This window comes from Fusarium mangiferae (genome assembly GCF_900044065.1).
Source record: "Fusarium mangiferae strain MRC7560 genome assembly, contig: FMAN_scaffold004, whole genome shotgun sequence".
Classification (NCBI taxonomy): domain Eukaryota; kingdom Fungi; phylum Ascomycota; class Sordariomycetes; order Hypocreales; family Nectriaceae; genus Fusarium; species Fusarium mangiferae.
This window is the reverse complement of record NW_024573924.1, coordinates 1,154,771-1,169,326: the sequence shown is the minus strand read 5'-3', so window position 1 is coordinate 1,169,326 and position 14,556 is coordinate 1,154,771. Positions and strand designations below refer to the sequence as shown.

The window sequence follows — 14,556 nt, the reverse complement described above, 5'->3', positions numbered from 1 at the left end:
TCCTAGGTTTCTTCCTCTAGAAACTCCGCCAAGGCGTCCTGGTCTGATTGTTTTAGAGCAAATTCATCACTGTCGACTAAAAGCGGTGATGTTCCTGACTTGTCGATAAAATTGGGTTCAGTGAGGCTCTCAAAGACTTGATCGAACTCTGGATCATCGTAAGGGTCGTCATAAGGGTCTTGGGATTCTCGCGAAGAAGGGTCCAACGAGGTGTATGAAGAAGCGATTGTGTCGCCGTTGGTCGATTGAGGATTATCAACAAGGGTAGAACTAGACCCTGGGGTTTGGGCAACGTCACTGTAGGGGAGCTGCTGAGATGATTTGTCGATGGAAATGCGTTGACGTTTGATGTTACCCACGTTAGAGCCCTGGGTCTGGGATGTGTGACGTTTCAATGACTGGTCTAGCTGGTCCGGAGGATTGGGCCTGATCGACATATGTAAGAACTAGGAATGAAATCATAAAGCCGGGACGATCGCATTTAACTCACATTGATATTTGACGATTGTTTTTTGGTTGCATATTGACTGGAGTCAGTCCCGCCTTTGAAGAAAAGCGTGTAACGTCATTGGGTTCATGAGCCATAGCGTTGTGTCATAGCCATGTCCAGGAGTGGATTTGCTGAAATGTGGATGCTCTCAGAGGTCAGCGGCTCTAAGAGTGACGTGAATAAGTGACGTTTATTCCCACGCTGAGATAAGGGTCTAGAGCCGCTGAAATTTCCAGAATCTCGATGCACTTGCGATCTTCCAATACGTGCATCGACGAAGTTTTGATCATGATCAGCCACTTCCCGTGCGGCTCAGAGCATGCACTTGCCTCATCTGTGACGTGTAACGCCACTGTTTTCAAAACCGGTTTAATCCCACGGGCGATTATGTCCGGAGGAAGGAGTGTAGAAGGAAAAGAATGGAAGCAGCAAATTGCGGAACCCTTCGAAAGGCCAGTAAAAATTGGAAAGCAAGGGCAGTGAAGAAAATGCAGTCGCTCATGACATGTTGCATGCATTTTTGAGACCCAGATGTGTCTCTCCTTAGAGCAATCCCGGGCCTGTCGCTTATCCATTCTAGGAAAGACTGCAGCCTTTTCTGCACAGCACATTGGCCCAAAATTTGTAACCAGGATTAAATCTCTGGTAACGATGTGCCGTCAGGAACAACGCCAGCTCATGAAATTGGCTTTCCGACTTCAGATAGAAAAAACGTCCCCCAATATTTAAGAATTTGGGTAGCCGTAACTAAAAAAGAAGCCATTGGGGGTGGGAGCAGTACCAATTGGGGGCGGGTACAGAAAGTCCACCAACCAGGGGGGGAGTCAACTGAACGTCACTGAATTGAGCCTCCAGCAGACGTCCACCAAAGCCCACCCTCCAAGAGTCTGGACTTCTGCGGGTCCCACTCCTTAAAAAAGGTTTCCGGGAGTCATCAATGAGGGAAAGAAACTCTGGCGGGTTACTGCTTTGGTTAAATTGGATGCAGTTTGTGCTATTTTAGAACTTGGAAAATAAAAAATAGCTCTTCAGATAGCTCCAAGCGTGCTCTACGTCTTCGTAAGTTAATTTCAGTCTGCCCTCATGATCCAAGTTTCAATTTCCCCAAGGTGGGCATCAAGGCGTGGTCAGTAATTCCTTCAGTGTCCCGCTGGACGTGCCCTGAAGTTGGGGCTCCGCATGTCCGCCTGACCTGCAAAGTGGGGTTGGGGTATGGCAAGCAATGTCCCACTTTATGATGGCAGTAGCCGGCCGAAAATCAAACCTGCTTTTGAACTCGTCTCCGGCGATCGATCTCAACTTACAGCGAGGCACAGCATCTAGAGCATACATACACAACATCCCAGCATCCCCAACCAAATCACCCCGCTCTCCTTCCCTATCCGGACCTGGGCGTGGGTGTTAGTTTAGCATTGGCAACTCGTCAGCATTGCACATGTGCCTGTTAGTTGGACCTGCCCTACCTTCCCCTACGGACCCTTACCAAACTTTGACTCCAGACGCAATCCCCCATCCCCGCGCCTTCCTAACTTACAATGGAATCCCGAGCCCTCCTCCGGCCTTCCCTCCGCTCTTTTCCCCCACCTTCCCCTTGTTCCCCCCTCGATCCTCAAACATTTATCAAGGCCGACTTCCTCCCAGCAAAGTCCATTCTTCCCATATCCTATTCTACGTTCTCCATCACTCATCAAACATCTTCTCTACCGATCTAAATCTATATCAACAACCACTTCTCCTCCTCCTCCTATCTATCTATATCACAGCAATCTATCTCCTTGGCAACGACTCCTTCCACCTGCTGTCAGCCATAAACGCCCACACACTACGCCACATCCTTTGCAGAAACAACCTTGTGCTTGCTAGGGACGGCCCCCTTGCCACGATATCACAAACCTCAGATTCATAAACTCCTTCTCAACCACATCGTGTGCAAGGATGCAACAATTCACAACAGCGGACGCACCTCGCTTGGTGCAGGACAACTTCGATGATATAAATCCCAAGGACTTCATCAAGCAAGAACCCAAGTCTAAGCGCCCACGAACTGCTGATATCCTCCTTGAGGAGCAATTACCACAGGGTCTTCTCAAGGCCGCCGAGGCTGCAGACCTTACCGGAGACTTCTTCTCCGTCAAACCTGAGTCAGACCACGAGCAACTCCCTGAAGGTATCGAGGAGACAGCAGAGGAGAAGCAAAAACACTGGTTCGTCGGTAGTGTCGACCAGGGCACCACATCAACTCGCTTCCTCATTTTTAACGGTCATGGAGAGCCCATTGTGAGTCACCAGATTGAGTTTGAAAACCACTATCCCAACTCTGGGTGGCACGAGCATGACCCCATGACACTCCTCGAGTCTGTAGAGACATGCATCGAGAAAGCAACAGAGAAATTCTGCGAAAAGGGCCACCATATCGAGGATATCCGCTCTATCGGTATCACAAATCAACGTGAGACTACTATCCTCTGGGACAACATTACTGGTGAGCCTCTTTACAACGCCGTTGTCTGGCCGGATACTCGCACTTCTTCTCTCGTCCGTGAGCTCAAGAACAAGCCTGGTGCTGAGAAGCTGCAAGAGACTTGTGGTCTCCCACTGTCTACCTACCCTTCAAGTGTCAAGCTGCTCTGGGTCCTTCAAAACGTTGAGTCAGTCCGAAAGGCTTACGATGAGGGCCGCCTATCGTTTGGCACTGTCGACTCTTGGCTTATCTACAAGCTAAACGGTGGACAAGATCGTGAGGGCGGACCCATCTTTGTCACAGATGCCACCAACGCCAGCCGCACCATGTTCATGAACCTCAAGACCCTCCAGTACGATGACGAGCTCCTCAAGTTCTTCGAGGTCGACCGCACCAAGCTCAACCTGCCCAAGATTGTGCCTTCTTCTGACCCCACTGCCTACGGGTCTCTCGCCCGTGGGCCTCTCAAGGGTATCCCCATCGCTGGCTGCTTGGGAGACCAGTCTGCAGCACTTGTCGGTCAATGTGGATTCAAGCCAGGCCAGGCCAAGAACACCTATGGTACCGGCTGCTTCCTTCTCTACAACGTTGGCAACGAGCCTGTCATCTCCAAGACCGGACTGCTTGCTACTGTTGCATATGACTTCGGAAAGGGTCGCAAGCCTGTCTACGCTCTTGAGGGCAGCATCGCTGTTGCTGGCTCTGGTGTCAAGTTCCTCCAGAACAACCTCGGCATCATCAACTCCTCCTCAGAGGTGGATACTGTCGCCAAAAGCGTCCCTGACAACGGCGGTGTTACATTCGTGACAGCCTTCAGTGGTCTCTTCGCCCCCTACTGGATTGATGATGCCAAGGGTACTCTCTTCGGCGTCACCCAACACACTAACAAGGGCCACATTGTGCGAGCTACTCTCGAGGCTACTTGCCATCAAACAGCCGCCATTCTCGATGCTATGGCATCTGACTCTGGCCATGCCCTCGACATCCTGGCCGTTGATGGCGGCCTCTCCAACTCGGACCTCTGCATGCAGACCCAGGCCGACCTTAGTGGTGTGCCTGTCGACCGCCCCGCTATGCGTGAGACTACTGCACTCGGCGCCGCCATTGCTGCGGGTCTCGCCACTGGTGTATGGGACGAACTAGAGGAATTGCACGAAGTCAACCGTAAGGGCCGCAAGATCTTCTACCCCGAGACTGACAAGAAGACTGTCCGCCGATCACGAAAGAGGTGGGAGCGAGCTGTCGAGATGAGCCGAGGCTGGCTCCAGGAGGATGAGGACGAGGATGACGAATAAAATAATGCGAGGGCAAAGGATCACGAAAGTTTACATACTTTTGTATAATGATATGATTTTGGGGGCGTTGACTTGGCATAGCGCGTCTTGAGCCTTGAGCATGGGAGCTCGGCGTTTGACCTTTTGAATTTCAGTATAGCATAAAAGCCTACATCTATTGCATAATACCATCAACATTTAAAATCAATCATTTTTCAAAGTCACAATGTGTGGTGGGAGTGATGCTCTTGTGCCTTTTGAATTGACTTGTAAATTTAATTCAAGCCATCAAGACGGTGTCCAGGTTTGCAACCTCTTTGAAGCAATTCAATATACACAATTTTACTTGTACAGTTCATGAGAAGACCTTTGAACAATTTTGTGATTGGAATAAGGACTGACCATGTACATAGTTATGGTAAATCAGTCTATTATTATGTAGGTATGTTGTGAGTAATATCTTGGAACATGCTGATAGAGTCATAATTGTTGTTGAGTATAAAAAAGGAGTTGAGATTCATTGTGGAGTGGAAGTGAACTGTTACTATTACCTAGGTAGGTACCAGGCCGAGTCAATGAAGACCAAGACACACCGAAATTCAGAAAACAAACAAAGGTGGGAGATGCAAGTTGCCAGAAACAAAGCCGAATTAACTGCCTTACTTGGGTAGATGGAAGTGTCGTCGAAAATCGTGAACCTCGGAATGCCTTGATGGGTTAGTTAGATTCGTAAGGTGTCGCCTCACCCTGTCTCTTGCTGGGCTGGGCCCCTCTGTAATGCAATTCTGATAAAGCCCCCCACCAACATCTAAAAAGGAATAGAAGGCAAGGCAAGCTTCTGCGGCAGATTCTAGCCCTGCTCTTAATTTAGATCTGTCTAGGATTGTAAAAGATCACGCGGGACGAAAGAAAAAAAAAAGGGAAAAGTGGGTTATGTGATTCCGGATATCCAGGAGGGGCCGGGAACTCAATGCACGTCCCATGCTGGAGGGACGTGTTCGGATCCGAGACATGGGCACGGGTGCATCAACTCCGTTTTTATATTGCATTGGATTTTGATCCTCGTGAGCATTAAAGCAATGCAAGACTTGTGAGTGGGAAGCTGGGAGTTGGGAATGTGGGTTGTCAGGTTTAGCTTATCCTAAGCGAGGGGGGACGGAGCAGAGCCGCAACGTTCCGGAGGGGAGAGCTGCAATTAACTAACCTACCTTACGTATCCAGTTCCCCGCTCTCAGGCACGAAAATGAAGCTAACTCGATAAGGATTTCCGAATAGGTGGGTGGGATAAGTAAGGTACTAAGCTAGCATCCGTATTTATGTACTCCGTACTGTATCTTGGGTGACCGTTCATGTGACGGGAACTAAGATTGCGGGAGGAGACGAGAGATGAGAGACGAGAGACGAGAGGGGCCAGAAGAGAGGTCGGGGTTTCCGAGAACGGAGACACCTCGAGACGGTGAAGATGAGACCGCGATACAGTAGTTACGGTAGTTGATGACTAGGCTCTTACTAGAAATGCTGACTCTATTCTCCTCTATCTCGTGTCTCATCTCCTCTCCTCTCCTATACCCACAACACCACGGACCACTTCACCAACATGCTCACGAGGATACCGATCAGTGGGTTTCATACATATCACAAACAACACTGATTCATCCTACTCTATGATAGATACCATCCCACGATAACTTCACTCTCACCCCTTCTCCTGTCACTCATGGGACAGGGGCTAAACCCCCCAGCCAGTCCCAACTTTTAATGCATGACACTAAAAGAGTCTTGTTTATCACACTAGCCTAGAAACCGCAAGCCCTGCAACATATATCCACATTAATGTTTGTACATACAATGAGTTGTCAGTCTGGTAGTCACTTTGATAACTCGAGGGTGCAACCTTGATAACAAATGCGTCGACAGAAACCCACCGTTAATCCTACACCTGCATCCGTCGAGGATCCCGTTGCATTTTCATGCTCTGACTTTGTCACTATCACTCGAATCTTCGATACATGGGTCCATGCGCTCCAATCATGTTAATCAATATCTCCCCAGTTTCGAGATGTTTCGATGTTGGTATACCCTCGGTTACGTTCATTTCTTCTCCTTGATACTATAACGTCACAAAACAAACATTAGCATCCGAAAGATCCGACTTGAGTGCGAAATTCGATTGATGCAATCCGTTTCTATCTTTGTTCACGGTTTCCACTTCTATGTCAACCCCTTACCTTGCTACAGGCTACCTATGTTGACCAAGACGTTCACTCATACCTTGAACCATCGATGCAACAAGCTGCTTATCTTACCATAACGAGTTATGTGTTCGTTGGCCATATCATCAACCAAAATCAACGGGACTCGCCGTGTTCTGACAAAGACTGGGTGTTTGGTGTTCCCTTCCTGGTAGATCGGCGATCCATAATGGTGGTTCTGCCTATCATTTGCAGCGATCGTGATATATGCTTCACATCGTAGAATCTCGGATTTAAATGAATATTCCTTCCAAATAACGCATGCTACCATGCTCTGACTTGAAGGGTATAGACACTATTCCATCCACTGGCCGTTGAAGTCAGGGGCCAAAGCCTCTCATTCTCGGCAGACCATTGATTCCCAATAATTGAATCCAAGAGCCGTCAGATATGACACTAATAGTGGCGTACCTTGGACTATAAGACTGTCCGTAACTACTTACCTCTAACTACCCAAGTTCCCCTTGATCGGCTTGTGCAAGATATAGATGAGTGGTCGCATTGCTGTGGTTCTACCACAGGTAAGGAATAACTGTCTAAAACACTATGTTATTTATGGTCAACAAAGAAGCCATCCATGACGCCTTTCCTGCGTTGTCCTATCTCTTGATCCTCTCTCACGAGCAGCCACAAGGTCCAAGCCCTACCTCGCCGTGCGTTTGTTTGAGCAACTCTACGACATCCCTTTACTCCAAAACAATACTAATGCAGGGAATTGCGCCGAAAGACGTATCAGGACAGCGGTGTCCAACATTTAATAGGAGGGCTTCGCTGAAGTTATTAGAGGCTTAGGGGGGTAAACAATATTACTGAGTTGCCTTTTCCAGGACTCTACTTAGGGGTTTGTCTCATTCTGTTTCTTACATCCAGAGGTTGAGATTTATTTCTTGTTCATGAAATCTCAAGGCCTTGTGGCATTAAGGTGCAGGGGGTGGTGTATATTCTCTGGTTCTGGCATTCCAAGGCCTGGATCTTGACTTGGCCCGATGGAAACACAAAGACGGTGGGGTGAACAAATATATCGGTCTGCTTATCACTCTTTTCAATGTGAGCTACCGTTTAGGATTTTTACATCTCCGAGGGTCTCTCACCTTCTTTCTCTAGATAATCTTCGAAACGGGTCTACAAATCATGTGTTGGTGATAACGATCTCATATGTTCCGGAAAACAGTTAGCCAACATCGCTCCTAAACAGCATTTGCCCAAGAGCCATAGGCTATAGGCTATATTCTGACTTCAGGAATTCTTCCAAATAGCCTAGTTTTCGATAATGTCTTCAGATGCACAAGATATCGGAGAGTTACAGGGTAGCCTCGACACGATGCCACGAAACAGAATCTTTCACTCCAGTTTGTGTTTTGCCTTATTTCGTGAGTACCGTACATTGTAATAGGAGGATATTAGTGCACTGGCGCTGATCATCTTTGTTATGACCAGATGGTCCTGTTCATGGACATGGGGCCGAGGCAAACCGAAGCCCGTGGGAGATAACGCTGCAGTTAACTGCGCCGGTTAAATATGTCCCAGGATGCTTCCTTCATTTGATACTGCACGTTAGACCTGGGGCTAGATATGAGTCTATTTACGATTGCCTACCTGAATAACGCAAACAGGCACACTAAGCTCACTTCAACACCAGCACGGAGCACTGACGACTTAACGATAGTAATTTTGTAAGAGTGTTTGTCTCTGCGCCAATCGATTGGAACTTATTGTTTGTTTGAAGCAAGTTGTAGCTAAATGTTTCATGAAGAGGCCGGTGATACACCAGAGAACTTGTGTTGTTCTAAACCTACCCCTAACTACACGGTCCTCGTACTGATCATTCACAAAGATCGAGGCAACACAGATATATATCGAAAACTCGTTTGATTCCCCGTCTCTTCTAGGATTAAATTGCCACCTTCCGGTGAGCAGAATCCGACCGCTCTCCTTCAAATGTTATATCTAACACTTTACTCCTGTTAATTCGTCCAGCTCCAATTCAGATATCTTGAACAAGTAAGAACCAACCCAATCACGGTGCTTTTCCTATGGGGTCTATAGATTGGCAGCATTAGCATATTAAACTCCTAGGTTGTCTACATCATTGTGGAAATACTTCCTGTTTTTGTTGCAGTAATTATTTCTGTGTGGCCAGCATGAGCTCTCTGAATACCGAGTTACGTTGCTTGAGGGATGAAAGTGTACTGTCGTGTGTCGTGATTGTGGTCAACAGAGCTAGGTCATCTTTGGGTGGCGGTGAAACGGTGTTATCTAGTCGGATAATAATGTTTTGATGTCGTCTATAGTATTTCCATCTTCAGCTCTCTATGCTGTGCTCATCAGATATGCAATTTTTGAAGACTCCATGGCCAAACTGAATCGCCACATATTCCCGAAGAATTAGAGCGAGACTTCACTTTCGACTTGGTAATCGAGTTGACGACATTACACCCAAATTATCACTAGATTTGCTAGTATATCTCAAGAATTGACTAGCCACACGAGTTAAACTTATTCGAGGAAGTGTTGACAATACTCTTAGCGGTTTTCAACTGCAAGGTGGTCTACAAATACAGGGTAGGTCGTCTCTGAGCAACAACAACTTGGACTGCATCGTACGCTGACCAATATATTGTCAGGGCTTTGTAAGTTCATATTTGACTCATCCAAGATCTGGATATGGTCTAGACTCTGGGCTGATAGAAGGAACTGTAACATTGAAGATACCTATCTGTGCGAGTATCGTAAATCATAGCAAAGTGTGGAACAAGAATCAATAACCATTTGGCTGGAAACGTGCACCTACCAAATGGAGTGAACAAAGAAGATGGCCCACAAAAGTCCTACAAGTCCTGAAATCCAGGGCCCTGCATTGTCATACCCCAGGCCCTCCACTGAGTCTAAGGTTAGGTACCTGGGTATGGGCAAAGGCGGCTGAAGAGAAACGAAGAATTGGTACAGGGTAATGTCAGGCTGACACCCGCTGGTTGGTTTATTTCAAGGTACCTACCAGTACTAACCTTACTTGCCTGCTGACCTAGGAACACCCAACAACTCGAGTCTGGACAGTTTCGATTGCTCTTTGAGGGAGAATCATCACCAAACGAATATACGAAAAACTGCGTCATTATCAACGTCAACATTGGCGTCCTCTTTCTTGGCAGTTTCAAGGTTCGTCATCGCCCATACCTACCCAGAAGATTGGGGCTTTGCTCGTGTTCTGTAGCTACCCCACTATCCCACCTCGTGTGCCAGCCATCAAGATCAACACCAACGTTATCTGGACGTCCTTCCCAGAAACCAAGATAGTCATACATGACTTGGACGAACCAGAATAAACTGAGCATAAGCTGTCGAGGGCTATGTTAATCATGTCAAGTACGAACTTTGATTTGGAAGAGTGTCAAAAAGAATTAATACATAAGTGGGCGAAAGGAAACGAGAACCTAAAGGGAAGAACCCACCTCCTCCACAGCCACAATAGGAACGCAATGAACCGGTCAGATCGCATCCTGCCAGAACGATGACAAGGCAGAATGGCGTTGGCTAGGTACCTACTTACCTTACTGTGTACCTTACTACTAAGGTAGGTAGGTTAGTACCTAGGTACTCTAGTGCATATCAATTGGGCGTCAATATTTGACAGCTGGGGTTAGACAGCCCAGCCTGTTCAATTCTCATCAAAAGTCATGAACTTTCTGATCTGACAAACCAGAGAATCGGTGTGAAATGATCCTGCAACGACCTGTAACTAATAAATGCACCTACTGCTACGGTACCAGCACATGGGTCATTAAACCCCTGTCCTCAGCCTTAAACCGCTGAAAATATCCTAGCGCCGTCAGCTGTGTCCTGGTCGGGTCTCCACTACCCAGAGGCGGTCGGGCTCTATTTCCTCGTTTCCATTGGATTGGATTTCCATTTGGGTAGAGGTAGGTAAGTACGGTACTGGGTATACAGCACTGTACAGTCCAGTGCAGAATAGAAGCGGAAGCGGGTTACTCAGATTGCAGCGCCCCATTCAGCCACCACCCGAGCTCAGCCCAGGAGGAACTGATACCAAATTGAAGACTCGAAAGCCAAGCCAAGCGAAGCACAGCACCTCACCTCAGAATTATTCTTCTTCCTGTTAGGTTGATTCCTTTTTACCAAATACTGCACGCCGACACCTCCCAACTTTAAACTCACCTACGAAGCAAAAGCGTTCCTGGATCATCATCTCCTCGCTAAATTGACCAAGCCCATCGTATCTTCGGCCTGCCCGCTCCTCTGTTCAACTGCGCCTCTTTGTTTGATCGCCTCTCAAGAACGAGGCCCCGGTAATAGACATTGGACGTGCTCCATATCAGCGCGTATCGACACCAACCAAAGAAAGCCCGCCTACATTTTAAACAACTTGCTACGACCCTACGGCTACAGACAGTGGTGCTGTATCACTGACTATACAGTACGGATACTCTTGTACTCAAGACAACGAAGCTTGGACACTACGGTCACTACCGCCAATATTTGCGCCATCTTCAAGCCTGCATTAAGTCAGGACATCTCAGCATCAAGAGACGGCTCTTGGTGCATCCAGCTCCAAGCCAGCTTCAGCCCAAGCTCAGCCCAAGCTCAATAGCATTAGCCAACCAGCCAGCAAAGGCATCAGGCTCGCACCCCCCTCTTTGTTTATTTGCACACTCCCAGGATCCAACATCTAGGACACAGCAAAGACAGTGGCAGCGGCCATTATACTGGTAGAGATTCAGGACACTCAAGGGAAGACCAGATTGGAACAGCATCAGAATCGAAATAAGCGCCATTAACCGGACGGACCGTTTACGGTTGAGAACTTTCTCTCGACTACCTACATATTACCTCGTCTGTTTTCAAGTGAAAGAAAGGCACTCAGCAACCAGCCTAGTTTGATCATTTCTAGACTACAGCTGTCACTGGTTTCGCGACTTTCCAGTGATAACGAATACAACCTCATTTACTACATCATATACCAAATTAGGTGCCTTGCTGGATAGTAAGTTGAGTTACTGTTGTCCCTCACGTTTCGTCTTGTTTTATTAACACTTTTACAGATATTCAGTGAGGAAACACTCTGCTTCCTCGCTCCTTGGCAGTCTAGTAGCGTCGCTCATCTCTGACTGCCCCTCCCCACCCCCCAGGCCGTGCTAATTTCTGACCCGAGCCCAAGCCTGACCCTCCCACTCCTCTTCTCATATCCCCCTCCCCCTCTTACGCCCAATCCTAATCCGCCTCCATCGAAAACCCCCCTCGTCCTGTCCGTCCTGTCCGTCCTGCCCCGTCCTGCTGCGGCGCCTCGCTCGCTCGCTCGCCGCCCTGTGCTTTTGTGCCTGCCTCTACCTCTTTTGACCTCTTGGGTCCTACTTCTCAACCTTTTCTACCCTTTGCTCCTCTTCCTCTTTTCCATATGAGTTCTATGAACTCCCGCTTCAAGAGCCTTGGCTTCGGAAAACGCAAATCCGCTGCAAGCATACAGACCTCGGAAGGTCTGACACCGAGCCCAACCCCTCCTCCAGGCCAAATACCGCAGCTTCCTTCCCAGCAACAACTTAACGCTCCCTCAATCGCTCCATCGTCTTCAACGACGAGTCTTCCGATGAATCACCCGGGGCCCGGCAACCGTCCGCCTAGCTATACCGCAAACTTCCCTCCCGGTCAAGCTCCTCTTGGTCGTACCAGTCCTCTTGCTCAACAGCCCAACCGCACTCCTCCAACTCAAATGGTTGGCGGTCCTCCTCCGATCAACACCGGAGCCCCAATGGGCTACCCTCCCGGAATGGCGCCCATGGGCCAAGGGCCTCCTCCGATGGGAGGTCCTCCTGGTTTCGGACAACAACCACCGCCTCCCCAAGGATATCCTCCTCCCGGTCCTCCAGGTGCTCCTATGAATCAGCAGTTTCAACGACCAGGCCCTGCTGCCGAAGTTGAGGGCGCTAGCAAGAGCAAGGCTCAGCTCATTGTTGGAATTGATTTTGTAGGCTAGCTACCAGCGTGGCAGACACTGTGGCTAACTAACAATCAACAGGGTACCACATTCTCAGGTGTAGCTTTTGCTTTCGCGACCAACAACGAAGCCAAGGAAGATATCATTACTGAGTGGCCAGGTGCTGGTTCTTATACCAAGCAGAAGGTATGTCAGCAACGATCAAGACCCGAATCAAGGAAATCAGCAAGCTAACAACTGTCTTTGACAGATCCCAACGGTGCTTTATTACGATCAGTACCAGAAAGTGGTAGGATGGGGACCCGATATTGCCGATGCCCTTGCTCCTACTGGCTATCCCAAGCCCGGTGTACAAAAGGTCGAATGGTTCAAGCTGCAACTGATGTTGAGCGGCAACACATACATTGACCCTATCAACCTTCCACCTCTGCCTCCAGGAAAGTCAGAAATTGATGTCGCCGCCGATTACCTTTTTAAGCTTCGACAGGCTATGCGGTCAGCTCTGCAAAAGGCGCTGGGTGAAGTCTTTAACCGAGAAGAACGCAACATCCGATATTATCTGACCGTCCCTGCTATTTGGAACGATGCTGGAAAGGCCGCTACTCGAGCTGCTGCCATCCAGGCCGGTTTCCTTCGCGATGAGAACGACAACCGTCTGACCCTCGTCTCAGAACCTGAGGCTGCCGCTTTGTTCTGTTCCAAGACCGGTCTTCTGGACCTCAAGGTCCATGATGCTGTTCTGATTGTGGATTGTGGTGGTGGTACCGTTGATTTGATTGCTTACGAGGTTGAGGAGGAGAACCCTTTCACTGTTGCCGAGTGTACGGCTGGTTCTGGAGATTCTTGTGGTTCAACAGCCCTGAACCGTAATTTCAGCAACATTCTCCGCACCAAGATTCGAAAGATGAAGCTTCCCGATGGCTCCAAGACCGCTGGCCGAGTCTACGCCAAGTGCATCATGGACTTCGAGAACCGAATCAAGGCTGATTTCCGAAACAACGGTCAGAAGTGGGCTGTCGACGTTGGTATCGAGGCTGAGTTCCCTGAGGCTGGTATTGAGGAGGGTTACATGACCTTCACCAACGAGGAGATTCTCCAGTGTTTCGAGCCCGTTGTCAACCGTATCCTGGAGCTTGTGAGAAACCAGATTATTGCCATCCAGGCCCAGAACCGCACTCTCCAGAACATCCTGGTTGTTGGTGGTTTCGGTGCTTCTGAGTACCTTTTCCAACAAATCAAACTCCATGTCCCTCCCCAGTTCCAGTCTAAGGTTGTCCGACCCATGGATTCCGTGGCTGCCATTGTCAAGGGTGCTGTTACTGCTGGTATCACAGAGCGAATTGTTACTCATCGTGTTGCTCGACGACATTACCTCATGGCGACTCTTCAGCCCTTTAAGGAAGGCTACCACCCCGAGGCTTATCGTGTGCCGTCTCTCGATGGAAAGGACCGCTGCAAGTTCACCCGCCAGATCTTCGTCCAGAAGGGCCAGAAGGTCAAGAACGGCGAACCCGTCAAGGTCTCTTTCTTCCGACAAGTCGCTCCAGGTGCCACCCTCATGTACGAGGATGTGCTATATGCCTGCGACGATGATGTCTGCCCTGAATACACCAAGGATCCCCGTAAGTTAAACATTCATTCTGAGCTTTCACAACACATGACCAACATATCACAGGTATCAAGGAAGTTGTTACTCTTACCTCGGATCTTTCTCGCAAGAACTTGGAGAAGGACTTTGAGAGAATGGATACCCCTCAAGGCACATTTTACCGCGTTTACTTCGATATTTACCTGACCCTCGACGGTTCGGAATTCAGCGCCGAACTTGTCTGTCAAGGCGAAGTCATGGGCCGCTGCCGCTCTCGCTTTAGGTAAACAAGCCTTACACAGAAGCGGAAGCGAAAGTCGATAAGTTTAAGGTTCACTTTGAAACCCCATGATACCTAGGAAGACACAAACCCAAGATGACGCCAAGTCAGCGCGCATATGGGATTATTTTTATAGCTGCCTCAAGAGGACGCGAAGAGGACGTGCGACATGTCGAGCGAAAGATGTTGGATTTAGTATTGAGAAGTTAAAACGGACGGGGCATGGTGAATAGACCAACGTGTCTGACTGAGCCTGGTGCTACG

At 48.6% G+C, this 14,556-nt stretch overlaps 3 protein-coding genes across 3 annotated transcripts; 2 read left to right on the top strand and 1 right to left on the bottom strand.

Moving 5' to 3' along the window:
• Positions 1-2: 2 nt before the first annotated feature.
• FMAN_08965 (uncharacterized protein) lies at positions 3-522 on the bottom strand (the record flags this gene model as incomplete). The annotated part of the gene is made up of 2 exons (XM_041829752.1): positions 3-426; positions 491-522. The coding sequence occupies 2 exons, from the start codon at positions 520-522 to the stop codon at positions 3-5; spliced, it is 456 nt and encodes a 151-aa protein (XP_041680484.1).
• A 1,903-nt stretch (positions 523-2,425) lies between these two features.
• On the top strand, positions 2,426-4,246 carry FMAN_08964 (putative GUT1-glycerol kinase; the record flags this gene model as incomplete). Its single annotated transcript, XM_041829751.1, has 1 exon — positions 2,426-4,246. One exon carries the CDS (start codon positions 2,426-2,428, stop codon positions 4,244-4,246), a length of 1,821 nt encoding a protein of 606 aa, XP_041680483.1.
• A 7,641-nt stretch (positions 4,247-11,887) lies between these two features.
• Positions 11,888-14,299, top strand: FMAN_08963 (uncharacterized protein; the record flags this gene model as incomplete). Its single annotated transcript, XM_041829750.1, has 4 exons — positions 11,888-12,454; positions 12,506-12,610; positions 12,675-14,046; positions 14,100-14,299. The coding sequence occupies 4 exons, from the start codon at positions 11,888-11,890 to the stop codon at positions 14,297-14,299; spliced, it is 2,244 nt and encodes a 747-aa protein (XP_041680482.1).
• Positions 14,300-14,556: the final 257 nt, after the last annotated feature.